Source organism: Tympanuchus pallidicinctus, unplaced genomic scaffold, assembly GCF_026119805.1.
Source record: "Tympanuchus pallidicinctus isolate F22 unplaced genomic scaffold, pur_lepc_1.0 scaffold31, whole genome shotgun sequence".
In the NCBI taxonomy this organism is placed as follows: domain Eukaryota; kingdom Metazoa; phylum Chordata; class Aves; order Galliformes; family Phasianidae; genus Tympanuchus; species Tympanuchus pallidicinctus.
In genome coordinates this window covers 1679719-1695379 of record NW_026294749.1, presented here as the reverse complement: position 1 = coordinate 1695379, position 15661 = coordinate 1679719, and the positions used below count along the sequence as shown (strand labels likewise).

The 15661-nt window shown below is 45.9% G+C and overlaps 1 protein-coding gene across 3 annotated transcripts in view; it reads right to left on the bottom strand.

Annotated features, from left to right (window-relative positions):
* Window positions 1-15059, bottom strand: part of ZCCHC2 (zinc finger CCHC-type containing 2) — a 44758-nt gene extending 29699 nt beyond the window's left edge. For all 3 annotated transcript variants that reach the window (XM_052697606.1, XM_052697605.1, XM_052697607.1), the window contains exons 1-2: window positions 14097-15059; window positions 2221-2332 (exon numbers count right to left, since the gene is read on the bottom strand). In XM_052697606.1, coding sequence (XP_052553566.1) covers window positions 2221-2332; window positions 14097-15044 — 1060 coding nt within the window. In that variant the 5' untranslated portion in view covers window positions 15045-15059. The remainder of the gene's footprint in view (window positions 1-2220; window positions 2333-14096) is intronic.
* Window positions 15060-15661: the final 602 nt, after the last annotated feature.

The following is a 15661-nucleotide window of genomic DNA, read 5'->3' as shown; positions in this document are numbered from 1 at the left end:
GCAGCTACAACTATCGATCTCCTACAAGTACTTGCTACAAAGCATATCCTAGGAATTTAATGAGTTACCATTTCACCCATTTGAAACAATCTTGAAGTATCACCCCTGTGTGAACACGCCCAAACTATGAGTACCAAGTGTATGCAATATCCTTAACAGAATAATAAGCAAGCACATATAACCCCAGTGGTGGTGTTACAACTCTCCATTCTTTTCTTGGGAAGAGTGACAAGTACCGAGTTGGAGCCGCGTGTATATTGGCTGTGGTCAATACTTTGCCTAGAAGTAAAATAACAGGACAACTGGTTTGTTTTTATCAATTAATGAAGATTAGTTACTGCAAAATCAAAGAAATACGGGATGAGCTGAGGTTGCTGTTAGGCTATGGCCTAACATTAGTTTTGGCTAACTGAATCTTTTTAACAGCCAGTGTTTAAATCAATATCAGCTGGGCTGATATTCAACAGTTAATTAAAAAGTTGATTCCCACGACTGGAACTAAGAATAATGTTTTAATTTCCATTATTTCCCTACATGCATATATTTAACATACATTAATTACAGAAACTAATCACCACCATTAACATTCCATACAGACATGCTTTTTTTCCAGTAAGATTGTGTTTATTTTGATCTATTGATGTTATCAATGCTAAATATATTTCTTCTCTACCATAAAGACATCTTGTTACACACTGTAGCACCCTTAACTTCAACTTCTTTTGCTGCAGTCAATGCTCAGTCTTAATAAATGATACAACAGGTAATTACTGTGTTGTTGCAGGACAACCTTAGCTTCACAGTTTCAATAGCCTACTTTAAAATCTTGTTTCCACAATCACATTTTAGCTATTCTAAATGGCTAAATGGTGTTAGACCAAGAAGAAATGTTTGAATACATGAGCCAATGAGGCATGTAGCATCTCTAAATGTATTCTAAATGTAGCAGATACAGTCAGGGTGATAAAGTCAAGCATGCGTGTCACTGCTTCCATTTTAAGTATTAAAATTTCAGAGAACCAGTATCATTAAAATTGAAAATAAAAATAATTTTTTAATGGTCTGTGCTGTTTTTAACCCGCTAAGGAGACTATATTAAGGACTCTATATCATAAATCTAACATATCACTATCACAAAATTATTCTGATCCCTCGCAGCAGTTTGTTAATATGGTAATATAATTACTGAGATGTATTTAAGCATTTAGATAGATTCAATTATTCAACTTTGCTCTGCTTCTGTTACTTAATTCAAGAATGCTGCTGCTGAGTTTCCCATTTCTGTTTCTAATTTGTGAATAGGAACATTCTGTATTTAGAACTCTACAGCAGGTTTTCAAATATGACTGTTGTCTGTAATCTCACATAATCTTTCTGGTTGGTTTTTTGTTATTGTTTTGTTTTTCCCAAGGAATTAAAAGTCTCAAAGCACAATTAAATCTCCGCAGTAGAGGCAAAAGGACATTTATCAGGATAAAATAGCAAGCTTTTCCCAGATTGCTAGCTCTTCACTAACTGGTGGATAATGTAAGCTTCCCTTGAGTAGACAAGTGAGCTGCTTGCTGAAGAATAAAGGCTAAGAATAAATCTGTTTCCAATACTCACTTCTTCAAAGTGTTCTAGCAATCACACTAATGTTCTGATTGTGCTCTGAAGCCTTATCCTTCCTCTTCCCAGCAGAACCAAAAGTGATTTACTTCATAAAGAAAGTTCTCCCACTTCTCCAAGCTACCACTCCTCTAAAACCTCTTCATGTGCCTTTTTCCTTTCTTTATTCCTTTGTGTTTTAAGACTGATCAGATACAACCGAATGATGCAGCAAAAGCCATTCACAGATTCAAAGTATGTTTAGTTTTGCTTCAAAAACTTTAATAATGCTAATACAGTGACATAAATTTTCTTGCCTTCTCCCAAATGCCACATCTCTTTCTTCAGGACAAAGCCTATTTGCAATCAGTTTTCATACATGCAGTCACTAGTATTTAGCAACTAACAAGGATGATAATATGTCATAATAAAGAAAAGACCAAGTAATGAGCAGAGAAGCTAACACACTTACCAACCACTCCAGATTTAGATGAGTACAAAGACAATGTAATACAAGAGCTGGTTAGTTACAAGCACCTCTGACTAACAGAGACTTCCACAACTTCAAGGTGAGTTTCAACTTCAAAAAAAAACCACCAAAGAACTCCCCAGAAGAAAGTGCAGGCTACATACCTTCTCGCTGAGGTCTATGGGAAGCCACTGGTAGTCCATCATGAGGTGCTGTGGTCCGTTCTAGCAAACTGGTCTCATTACCTGACGTGCAATCACTGCGGGAAAAGTCATCCTAAATTGAGAAGGAAAAAAAAAGGAAGTGCATTAATGGAACGTAAATAATACAAGCACTCTTAACAGCAGAAATCACACCATAATAATTATATTAGTGATACATATTAGTAATAGTTGTGCAGTTATAATAGTCTCCCAGAGTGGGAGGAAAACAAACTAGGGAGAAGAACTAACCTAGCAGAAAGATGTTAAGTAAAAATGGACTTTGTGTGCTTTTTTTCTCCTAGGGTAACACAGAATCATAGAGTGACCAAGGTTGGAAAAGACCTCCATGATCACCAACCCAACCATACATGTACCAGCAATGTTTCCCACTACACCCTTGGTACAACATCTCAATGTTTACTGAATGCCTCTAGGGACGGTGACTCCACCACCTCCCTGAGCAGCCCATTCCAGCACCTGACCACTCTTTCAGAGAATAAATTTTTCCTAACATCCCCTGGAGCACCTGATGCCATTCCTTTTAGTCCCATCACTAATATGAACCTATATAATTTTTCCCAAATTGAGAGAAAACGTTTATGTATCAATTTACTTATCCTTCAGTGACCAAATGTTAAAAACCAATCCAACTAGCCACCATAAAATTCAAAGCAGTGTAATGCCTCCAGTGACTTTAGAGGTAACAGGTTTTGCCAGTTGACCAATGTAAGTCTACATTTCAAAGAAGTGACGTAAAATAACACCTTAAAAAAAACATGGGCACAGAATTAAGAAATACTTGGAAGTTAGCAGTGAGTTTATGTTTTAAGTCAGGTATCTCATTTTACTTGTAACAAGTAAACTTATGAGCTTACTATATGCATACAAGTACCATCAATATGCAAATATGTTGACCTCTGGGCAAGTGGGATGGCATGCAGGGTAGCAGCAACACAAAGGAGGAAAGAAGGTTCTCTATTGAGCACAAATCAATGACATACTGCTCTTTTTTAGTAAGTACTGGCAGGTAGAACAGAAATTTGTTTTCTTGAAAAAGCTTTCAAAAGAAGCAAATTAGATGGAGAGTATTCACTGCACCACAAATACTTAGCTGTCTGAAATATTTAGGTCTGTGTGAAAACTAGAAGTAAAGCAATACCTTATTAGAATTTCTTAAAACATGTGGTTACTAAAGGAAATGGATACTTTCTGAAGTAGGTACATATTTAAAGTTCAAAGTCTTTTCCTCTCATTCAGGGTAGAGTGCTATTGCATTATGTCCTTCAGAAGACAGGGGCAGAAGACAAATCCTTGGCAGAATTTTTATCATTTTTAAATAAAGGAAGCATAAAGTTTTTACAAATAAGTGCCAGAACGTGAAAGAGTTGCTTTTGTTGTGTATCTGTTTTTCCTGAAGGACTCAAGATGGGACAAACCAGCTGAGAAGACTTGTTAAGCCTTGTCTGGTATTAAGGATCCAAGACTGTCACAAAAAAGCCACACTGAGGAAGCACAAGTGTCAAAACACAACAAAACAATCCGCAAATTTTTCAATGAACTTTGAAGATTTGACAGATGATCCAAGCACAGCTTGCTTCGTTTTGTTTAACCAGCCTTACATCAGCCATCTACTGCTTGGCTATAAACTGAGGTAACTCCTAACAATACTTAGAACTCCTTGAGCAATCAGGTAAATCCTGCCCAGCACATACCTATAACTCATTGTTCACTGGATAAGTCCATGGCAGTATAAAATTGGCATCAGCACGCCTTTAGATTGCACTGCAACCGTCAGAGGAACTGGAAAGCACTTCAGCTCTCTCACCCAAGACAGCATTTGGCTTATGTACTATACTGAGCATCAGTAGTTTCAGCTTTCAAAGCAATGTGACTTAAGATACACAGCTCTTGTTGTGTCAAGCTAAAACACCAACCCCTAGTCACTCTGTAGACAAGCTCAGCAAACTTCTTTACTGACCAAAGCATCCCTTCATGCTCCAAGTGTCTAACAGATCACAAACACAATGTCAGACCAGGAACAAGAATGGGAAGAAGCTGTGTGTCAGTGGGACTGCATTTTAGCAGCTCTAGCAAATTTGCAAGCTTCACAAGTATAGCCTGGTGAGAGCCACTCCAAGATCTCATGCAGACTCTCACTGACACTGTTTTGTCTGGTATTTCCTAACACCCAAACACATAACCAAAAGCAAGTGTTTGAGTTCTTAAGCGCTAACTAGCGGGCATGCAATATTCACAGAACTGTTAGCATTTGACCATTAAATTCACACTGTTAAAACGGATTTGCTTAAGACTGTCCTTACATATGACTAACTGGCTGTGACCAACTATATTAAATTAACAAGTTCAGTGCATGTTTTGGTATGAATCTTCCTGATATGAAATCAGAGAACTGAACCCTTTTTTTTTTTTTTTAAGAAAAAAAAAAAGAGACAACATTTATTGCCTGGTAGAAGTAAAGCCTTTGTTAAATGGCATCCATGTGTTCTGCCAAAAGCAGCTTTGATATCATCCACACTGCATGCAGAAGACAACAGAAATTTGCATTTATTCTGACAGCAGCTCTCCAACTATTAAATTTTTAAGAGCTGAAGGCAGAGCTGCACTCATTTTAAGGAGTCAGCTGAGAGTTATACCTGATCATCACTTTCTTTTACTAAAAAAAAAAAAAAAAAAAAAAAAAAAACACACAAAGATTTAAAACCAAATCAATTTGAAGTCAGATTTTATTTTGCTCTTTAAATCAGGACATTTGTTCTATTAATGGAAAAATAAACTGCAGTCTATTCTAAGAAATAACTAAAGTGAGGAAGTCAAAGAATTTGTCAGCAGTTTTTAAAAGAGTTTAGAAATAACATTTATTTCAAACATATATTTTGCTCAGATAGAAGCTTTACTGCTTCTATCAGAGAAGCAGTAAAGGTTGCTGCTGCACCTCTTCAAACTAGTAAACTGTCTCTCACCAGCAGTATACACCATCCTTGTAACAATGTTCAAATATTTTTGCAGAGAATTATTCTACCACGGTTACTTTTCTACCTACGGCAACATTCTTCCCATAAGATAAACTACACTCACATTCAAGGGCTCCCTCTAAACTACAAAATAATATGGGCTTCAAACCTGTATTTAAACAAGCCCTGGCATGGATATTTTTACACATAATTGTAAGCACAGAAAAAAAATAATTCACTTGAGAAACTCTTCACCTGTCAATTTAAACCAGTATTACATGCATGTATTCTGTGAGTGACAGCTTTCCTAAGACGTGATGGAATACAGGAGATATACAGAAATACAGTCAGATAAGAGGCAGCTTCAGCCAGCTCTGAAATGGAGCTGCTGCTGTTCCACGCGTAACGCTGCTCGCACATCTGTGATAACATATTTCAGCACGGATAAAAAATGCCACGCAGCAGCTGAGAGAAAGAGCAGCGAGTAAAGCACGAGGGAAGCAGCTCTGCAGGCCCACGGTCAGTGCAGGAGGAGCTCCAGGCGTGGAGCAGCTCTTTATCACTGCCAGGCTTTCTACATGTAAAGATGCTGTGGTTTGTAGCGCTGCTGATCATGATTAAAATACAGTGAAGCCAGAAGTGTAGGTGGCCACAAATGAGTTGCCAGATAATTCATCTGATAATCTCACAGATCTTTGTGACGTTAGCTACATTTCTCTTTGAAAGTGAAGCAAAACAGTGCTATAAAAATTGTCTGCTCTCACAATCTAGACCAGAGTGCTGCAGCTAGAACACCATTCCTGCTCGTATGGTTGAAACAAGTACTGTACTGAAGAGAAAGACCTGGTGCTTGAGATGCCTTTTAAGTCACAGGACACAAGCATCAGCTGCTGAAAAAGGTGAGTCATACTGCTCAAGAGGACACTGCTCTGTTAAACTAACATACGTGAGCTAGTCTACACACAACAGATGTCCACACTGCCTTCTATTAGCATACACTGCTGATGAAAAAAATGCCATGCTGGTATCGGTTTGGCAATATGTAATGAAATCTGTTACTGGATAACATACTAATCATTGTGATTGATGCACATAAGTCTTCTGATGTTTGCACTGCACTTTCATAAAAGATCTATTCATGCATCAGCTCTGGTGAACACTAACAAGGGAAACCTGCTTACAGCAGTTGGATAGCTTGATTAGTTCTACATGCCAAAAAACGAAAGCTTGTTTTTCTGCAAGACTTCAGTTGATGTGCTGCTAGGGGCAGCCTTGCAGGCTGTGCAGATGCAAACCAGCACAGCTTACTCGTTCATGTACAAGTGGGAAACTGGCAAACAAAGCCAGATGTTAATAAACAAACGTGAAAGAAAGCACCTTGGAAGGATCACCATTATTAAACACAACACCTGTACCTTAGATAAATGTGAATAACATCAGAGTAATCTCTATTAGATTCACAGAATCATAGAAGAGGAGAACATCCCGAGTTGGGAGATCTGGTGCCAGCTGTGGGACCAAAGCTATGATTCACTCAAAACAATCCTTACAAGCTGTTGTCCTTACTGCCATACTGCTATACAGCAGATGCAGAGCTATGTAGCCATGCTGGCACAAAGGCTCACTAAGACCCCTTACAAAGTAAACAGCTGAAACCTCACATTATGTACGTGCCTGCTGAACCCTCTCCTGATGACAAGAGCAGAAAGATGAAGCCTTGAGACTCAAGACCATATGCAACAGAAATTGCTTTCTATTACTTAGTTAGTGCTGTTGCCTGGATATAGAGAGAGAGCACATACATGCTGTCTTGTACTTAAACGGAAATTCAGCACATGCACCTAATACTCATGGATGCAAAAATAAAGCAGGGGTAGCAGCAGATCCAATTCTTGAAAACTTGTACAATGATGACAACTGTTGATGCAGCAGATTGTCACCCATGCAAAAAAATCCTCTTACTCTCTTGAACAAGCTGCAAGCCAGATGCAAGATAAAACCGAAGGCAACTGCTCAACTGGCATTGCTGCTGAGTTACACTCCAGTTTGCAAGCTTTTAACTTCACAGCTCCAACAAGCGTGCAACCTTAGCTAGTGGGAGGTGTCCCCACCCACAGCAGAGGGTTGAAACTAGATGGTCTTCAAGGTCCCTTCTAACCCAAGCCATTCTATGATTCTTCTCTAACTCAGGCCATGACTGGAGCTCTGCATCCAATTCTGAGCTCCCCAGAACAAGAGAGACATGGACACATTGGATAGAGTTCAGACAACGGGTCACAAAGATGATGAAAAGACCGTAGTACCTCTTCTCTGAGGAAGGGCTGTGAGAGCTGGGACTGTTTAGACTGGAAAAGCTCAGGGGGATGTTGCCAGAGAGGAGGCTGGGAGTGCACAAAAAGCTGGGAGGGGACAGCCAGGACAGCTGGCCCCAGCTGACCACAGGAATATTGCATACCATGTCACCATACTCAGCAATAAAAGCTGGGGGAAAGAAGGAAAAAGGGGGGACATTCAGAGCAATAGCCAGGGTTTGTCTTCACCATTATCTCTGATGAGCTGTGCATTTCTGGAAGTGGATTAATATCTGCCTGCCGGGAAGCAGAGAACAGACTCCTTTTGCTTTGCTTGTGTGCACAGCTTTTCCTTTACTAGTAAACTGTCCTTGTTTCAGCCAATGAGTTCTCACGCTTTTATCTTTCAGATTCTCTCTTCATGCCACCTGTGGAGAATGAGTGACTGGCTGTGTGGTGCTGAGCTGAGCTGCCTGCAGCGTTTAAACTATCTATAAGAGGCAGCAACAATATACTGCGAGGGACACAGCTTCCAGTAGGTCGCCAGGTGATTTGGGGAGTAAGCAAACCATACAAAAGCTTCAGCAATTCCACACAGATCAAATTGTAGTGCTGCAAAATCACAACAATTTTGAGACAAAGGGTATACCAATCTCTAACACAGGATTATTAATTTCAGCTATCAAGGCCTATGGCAACTGAACTTGAAGAACCAGGCATCTCAGCAACAGCAGTGATTTTCAATGCTGACAGAATGCTGCACCCTATGTTTGCTCAACACACAGAAAGGTCTTCAACATCCATCTGCACCAGAATTTTTACCTGGACTTAAACCACAATTTCTACCCAACCTAGCCAGGCCATGACAAACACAGATCTTGCAGCTAAAGCCAGTAATGTAGCAGTTCAGATGTTCCTGCATCTCCCATTGGTTGTTTGTCCCACAGCTTCGTGTAGCTTCAGTGTTGTCTGTTGACTGAGAAGAAAATTACTTGGATGTTCAGACTGATACACAGAAGTCATTCTCACAACCACCTACAGTGACAGAAAGATTGAAAAACATCAAGAATGGTTCACTGAAGTACAATTAGTACTGAGAGGTGACAAAGCCTTCATTACTTCTTCCAACTCCTTACACGGAATAATACATCTAAGATGCAAGGTTTAAAAGTATTCTTTCATGTACAGAAGTTCTGAACGATAAAAAAATCTGTCATTCTCTTTTCTCTCTCTCCTAAGATAGCTTTGAAGGCTTCAAATCCCTTTTCACAATTAAATGTATTTTCACTTTCTTCCACCATAAAGGACAAGATTAGGAGGCTAAGGAAAGTCAGGAAGCTTACGAAGCAATGTAATTTGCAGCCAAATCTTTGAGCTTGTCTTCCACAAACTTCAGCCTCTACAAGTATAAACAATTATGATTTGGAGTATGCTAAAGAGCCTCATTAAATCAGGGAGGAAATACAGATATTCAGTAGTGTCTTCTAAAACATCTATGGCTAGACATCAATATCAACAAGCAAATGGAATGCAGAGATTGAAGTAGAGAGACATGTACATACTCTAGTGCTGTCATAGATACTTGTCTTACCTCTGGCATCTACATCCTTTTCTTTAGAAAGAATAAACTGAGAATCCTCATGACTACAAGCCCATGAAGATCCTACTGACTACAAATAACATTGGGCGATGCTGAAAACCCAGCCACGGCTTAACAACAGTAAAGTAAGTGCAAGCATTAGGAAGCCATGGGTATACCTGCAATGCTACCATTGCTTATTTAAGACAACAGAGAAGAAATTGACATGGAAACCAGAGAGAGGTTGATGAAGCCCAAGGTAAGTTCACTTAACAAAGCTCTTTCATTTTATCTATGACTTCCTTTCCAGAAGCCTTCCAGAAACATTTCTGGACATCCTTAACTCCTGTTTCGAGCGAGAAAAATTTCTGCTAAGAGACAAGGGTGTTATGGTCACTAAGAGAGCACAAGCACTTTGTATCTCTGTGTGCAAAACATGTAAAACATCATACCATAATCAAAAAGATTTCTGCCAACAATAAGGTGGCAACTTCATGCTTCTGCCTCTTATTTAAACCAGCCTGAAAACACACTTTCCCTCACACCATGATACTTAAAGCTGAGTATATTGGTCTATTGCAGATTCAAAATGGGATTGCCTGTATTTTCCCTCATAGCTCTTAGAATCTAAAATTAAGTTCTACTATCTTTCTCAGTTGCAAGTCACTGAAGATCAATCATGAAAGTACCTTTCTCCTTCACAGACAAAATAAACCATAAATAGAAACTATTAAACCAAGTATTCTGTAAATAGAAACTTTCCCTTTGTTTTTAAGTAGGGACTTTTGCTGCAAAGAATCCTCAGGTCAGCTAATTACAATACTATTCACCAAACAATTACCTGCAGGAGATAGCTTATTTCAATAGAACCTCAGTTCTGTTACCATCAAATATGCCTGATTAAATGCTCCCATGTCTAACACAAATCACATTTATTATGTTAGCATGTATTCAGACCTCCTACAGTATCACAGCACTCAAATTTGAGGTGTGGAATTGAGCATGACAGACAATAAACTTCGACCTCTATGCACATATTAAAAATATATAATCAACACATGAATTAAGCTGTGTTCTTTGATTTAAAATGATTATATTATAATAGTGATATCAGCAGACTTTTAGCACATTGGTAAGTTTGGCTTATGAATACAGATGTGAATGCTGCTTGTTTATTTTTATATGTAACTCTACATTCAAAGTTCACATTCTGCACAGCTTAATTCACCAAAGGCTTGCTTTCCAAGTAGTGTTACTCCATCTTCATTACAAAAACTGCAAATTGTATCAGGTGTTTCTGCCCTAACTAAACAAAGTGCTTCAGAACATTTAGTTAAAGAAACAAAGGTTTTGCAATTACAAAGCAATCCTACCTCTGCAGATCCCACCCCATCAGCACTCTCCCCAGTATCTTTGAATCTACTGACCACTTCCAGCTGAATCTGTAAAAGGTTATCACTAAGAAATGTTAAGTTCTTAAAGGATAATTAGAACAGGAGACCAAGAGTAGCAATTCTATTAATCTTATATCAAGAAGCAACTTTAATGTGAGGTCAATCCTACCAGACAACAAAGACCCTAGCTAGAATACACGATCAAAATCACAGGGGGAAAAAAGTTATATCTTTGTTGTCTGGCAGGATTGACCTCACATTAAACACTCATATATTAAAAAGTATAAATATGTATACATAAAAATATATACGAATATTTATACATTAAAAAAAATAAAACTTTACACGCCGGTAACCAGAACACATAACAATCAGTCAAATTCTTCACAGGTGAACCTCTTGAGCACCACTGCTCATTACAGCTATATATTCTAACTCCTGGAAACCACAAAGGATGCCATTTTATTGGACATCACATGCAGTTCACATCTCAGAACCACTGAACAGTTTAGGTTCAGTTTGGAAGGGACCTTGCAACCCACCCAGTTCCAACCCGTGCTGTAGGCAGGTCTACTACCCACCAGCTCAGCTGCCCAGGGCTCCATCCAACCTGGCCTTGAGCACCTGCAAGGATGGGGCAGCACAGCTTCTCTGGGCAGCTGTGCTAGGGCCTCGCCACCCTCTGAGTGGAGAACTTACAATGCACATCTCACGTAAACTTCCTTTAACAGCCATTTTCCCCTTGACCTATCACTACACCTCCCGACGAAGAGGCCCCCCTCCAGCTTTCCTAGGGGGGCTGTCGGTCCTCGCTCAAAGGGCTTCACGCCACGAAGGGCACAGAACAGTTTGTCAGGCCCGGAGCAGAATCGATCTCCTCCGGAGCTGATCTCACACGACCGCGGTTCGGCGTATTACTTCAGCCGTACAGGGCGCCAGCTCCCTCCTCGGGACCCTCGGCGGAGAGCCGGGAGCGCAGCGGGAGGGGCGGCTCCGGACCGCCCGCGCCGCTACGTCGGCGGGGAGCGACGGCGCCCTCCCGTTATGCAAGACGGGGCTCCCCGCCCCCGGCCGGAGGGAGGAGGGGAAGCCACCCTGCGGGCACGTGACAGGCGCGCAGGCCCCGCCGCCGCCATCTTGAACGGGGGCGGGAAGCTGGCCGCAGGTCCTCGCGGCGCGGCCCGGGGAGGGGTCGGGCGGCGCGACCCCAAGGACGGCCCCGACGCTGCCAGCGGGGAAGGAGGTGGGAGGAGGACGCGGTGCGGCCGCGACGGCTCTGTCCTCCGCACCCGGGAGACAACGCGGGAGGTCAGCCCTCCTCCTCGCGCCTTGGGCCGGCCGCCGCGGCGCCATTCGTGGCTGCGGGCGGCGTTCTCCGCCCTAAGGCCGTTTCTGCCCTCCCCCGGGCCTCAGCGAGGAGGGCACGGCCACTGTCCGACGCCTCAGGGACGGGTTGGTGCCGGAGGGCCCGGCCGGGCCGCGAGGTGCTGCTGGAGGCCCGGCCCTTCCCACCTGAGGCCGGCCCCAGGAAGATTCAAAGAGCTCTTTATAAAGCATCTCACAGCATAAACGCGGTGCCCTGAAGGCACTAAATTTCACAGATTAAAGGAGGATAAAAAGCACGTGGGCACCCGACAGGATTTTATATCAAGTCCAATTTCACAGTACGGCTGCATTTGCAGAGGGAAACCTTTAACCATGCGTACTCTGTTACCTCGACTGTGACATCCAAGGGTGTCCACTACTCATGTGAGCTGAAAAACCTCAGCAGAAACCCATCGATGCCTCCGGTCCCCACTAGCCGTTAATCTCTGGAAGCAGCTCTGCTTTATTTACAATTTAAGAAAGAAAAAAACCCCGCAGCAGGGATGCAGCTTCAGCCCTGTGCAGACCAGGAACTATGTGATGCGTATGTTCAGCCAAGCTGGGCCAGGCCACTCGGCGTTCCCTCAGTAAATGAAACCACTACAACTTGGAAGGCTGTGTTGACACTGCAGCCAGAACGCTGCACAGCACAGACTTCAATTCCAGTAGTCCATAGCAGTCAGCTCCCCGATGCCCTCACCTGGGCTCTGAACAGTCGTGCCTGGGGTGCCAGCCTCAGTTAGGCAGTGCATTTCCAGTTACTGGTGCTTCAGACCTCGTGAGATCAGAGCCCAGCCTCACCGCTTCCTCCAGCCCCCTCTTCTCTCCCTGAGAAAGGACTTCCAGGACTCATTTTGGGATAGCTAGACTTAGAGCAGGCCTAAGAGCCAAAACAAACACTTTTTGGACTTATGCTATGAATTATGATTTCAGTACCGTAACATCCACCCACTAGTCAATGACCTGCCAAATGTGCTTTGGCCTTAAAACGATACAAGCCTTTACTGAGCATATTTGAAGTCTTAACAATTCATCCTCATCTCCTTCGAGCACTACTCAAAAGCACATCCTTTTCCCACCAAACTGAGAAAGGGGCTGCCGCTACTTCAGCAGGGCACCAGTTTTCCAGGAGTGGCTGAAATGGACAGCACTGAACGCAAACTTAAAAACAACTGTTTGTGCTGCTTTTCACCTTTTTCTGTTAAGTCCCCGATGAAAACCTCACATGTCTGATTTCAGCAGTCTATCTGCATTGTAAGTACCTATCTTCCAGCCCTTTCTTCCTCTTTGCATGAGAGGCCATCTATAGACCAAAAACCATAGAGCTCCAACACAATGGCTTGGTTGCATAAATACAGGGCTGATTTTTTTTTTAAAGCAGACATTTATCAAAGGGGCAAAATGAGATTAACTGCACTTAGATACAGCTGCTGCAAATGAGGGTACTCCAGTGCCACTCAAGGAAAGTCTGTGTTCTGAGATTGCTGCCTTTCAGCAACAAGTGGCACATCTGTGCTCAAGATGTGCCTCGCTGCCTCCTGACAGCCGCACAGAAATTCAGCTTTTCTTTCCACAAAAGCTCCAGTTGTGACATTTCAGTTCGCTCCTTCAGTAAAACAACTGCCAACCTCCTTCCCCAAGACCTTCAACCGCCTCACAGAACGCAGCTTTGGAGAGATGCAACCCTACAGACACTGACCCTCAACAGCTACCCTGGTCCCTGCCAACCCCACTATAAATCTCACTGGGAAGGGGGGGGGGGGGGCGGGAGGGGGCAGGAAGGACAGGTTCCATGTAAAAATTACTCCAACACCTCCTATTGTCCCAAGCACCTTGTGAATATTCTGTGGTTTCTATCTAGCACTATTACACTATTACCATTATTTCTATGAGTTGAGTTAAACTGCCTTGCCACCGGGCCTGTGGTGTGCGAGGAAGCGTACCAGGCTCTACGAGCATTCAGCATCCTACACTCTAGCAAGGAGGGTCTGAGAAGAAGCACACCAGAACATTCGGCTGGCCAAGAACAAGAACCTCCCCCTCCCCCCCCCTCCTTTAAGTCACGATCAGGCATTATTATGTTATTATGGCACAACACACAATTTGAAAACCAGATTGGGCCAAGGAGAAAACCAGAGAAAGCCACAACCCTGCGTGGGGGGCTCTGCTTCAACCGATAGGAAGTGGGGAAGGGCTGAAGGATAGGGGAAGAGGAAGGCGCGGAGCACGGCATTACCTGGGCCCGGTGGCGGCCGAAGCCCTCTTCCTCCTCCTGGTCCCCGCACAGGGCCCTCCGCAGGCGTTCTAGGTGCTCTCGCAGCGTGACCCGCTGGTGGAAGGAGAAGGCCGGGTGCAGCGAGGCCATGGTGAAGAGCAGGAGCAGTTCCTCCTGCGCGCCGAAGCCCAGGCCCTGGGCGGCGGGGAGAGGGCCCTGTCCGTTCTCTCCGGCCCCGTCCATCACCATCACCACCTCCTCCTCGTCCTCGGCCCCCTCCTCCTCGGCGGCGCCCGCCCGAGGCCGCCGCGCCGGGCAGCTCTGCAGGATGGAGTCCACCTGGGGCAGGAGGCGGTGCAGGCGGCCGGCCGCCTCGCGGTTCTCGGAGCCCAGCAGGGCCAGGTAGACGATGAGCTTGGAACGCACGGCCGGGTCGCGGAAGTCGCCCAGCTGCCCGGGGTCACTCAGCCCGTTGGCCTTGGCCTCCGAGTCGCGGAGGCAGTGGTAGTCCTTGCGGGCCAGGTCCTCCAAGCAGGAGCCAAGGAAGCGCAGCTCCAGCGGGTTGCACAGGTCCAGCAGCCCCACCATGAACTCCAGCCGCTGCGCCGAGCCCAGCACCAGCCCGAACCACTCATACACCGTCTCCTTGTCGGTGCGGGCCGCCGCCGGGCCGGGGCCGGAGCCTCCCGGGAAGGCGGGAGGCGGCGGGCCGGGGCCGGGCCCCGGCCCCGGCCCCAGGCCGTGTAGCTGGCTCGGCCGCTCCAGCCCGCACCCCCGCCCCGCGGCGGCTCCCCCGCGGCCCGGCGCCCGGGGCACCTGCTGCGGCTGCGGCTGCTGCTGTGGCGGCGGCGGCGAGGGGTGGCAGTCCGGGGCCGCGCCGGCCTCCTTCAGCCCCAGCGCCGCCGCGGCCGCCTCTTCCGCCGCCGCCCTGTGGCTCGTCGGCTTCAGGGGCAGCTTCATCTTCAGCATCCTCGGCGCGAGGCGGCCGCCAGCGTCCGAAGGGGCCCGGCAGCGGGCCAGGGGGCCGCGGCCGGGCCGGGAGCGGCGGTCAGGCGGAGCCGGCGCTCACGCCGCTGCGGCCCTGCCGGCGCGGGAGTAGAGGCGCGCGCGGAGGCAACGGTCCCGGCGCGCGCGTCCGCGTGCGTGCGAGAAGGGGGAGGCGGGGGGGAAGGGGCGTGTGCGCGTGTGGGGAGGGGGCGGGCGGTGGGGGAGGGGCGGGTCTCGCTGGCGGCGGCAGCTCCCGCGGCGCTTCCCCCTCCCCTGACCTAACGCCGCTGCGCGCGCCCGTCGGCCCACCGTCGGCGCTCGCGGCCCGGGCCCAAGCCGACCGTGCGCGAGCTCGCGGCGAGGGGCGGGGCCGGCGCGGGGAGGCGGGCACGGCGCGTCTGTCGGCCTATGGGCGAACGGACGTCTGCGCGCTCGTGAGCGCGTGCGGCGCCCCGCGCCCGGGCTGCGCCGGCGGCTGCGGGGCCTCGCTGCGTCGGCGGCCGCTGCGGCGACGGCGGGCTGTGATGCTCGGTCGGTGCCGGCGGGGCGGGGCGGCGAGTGTACCGCCTTTCTTTTTTTTTTTATCCCACCTGCAGAGC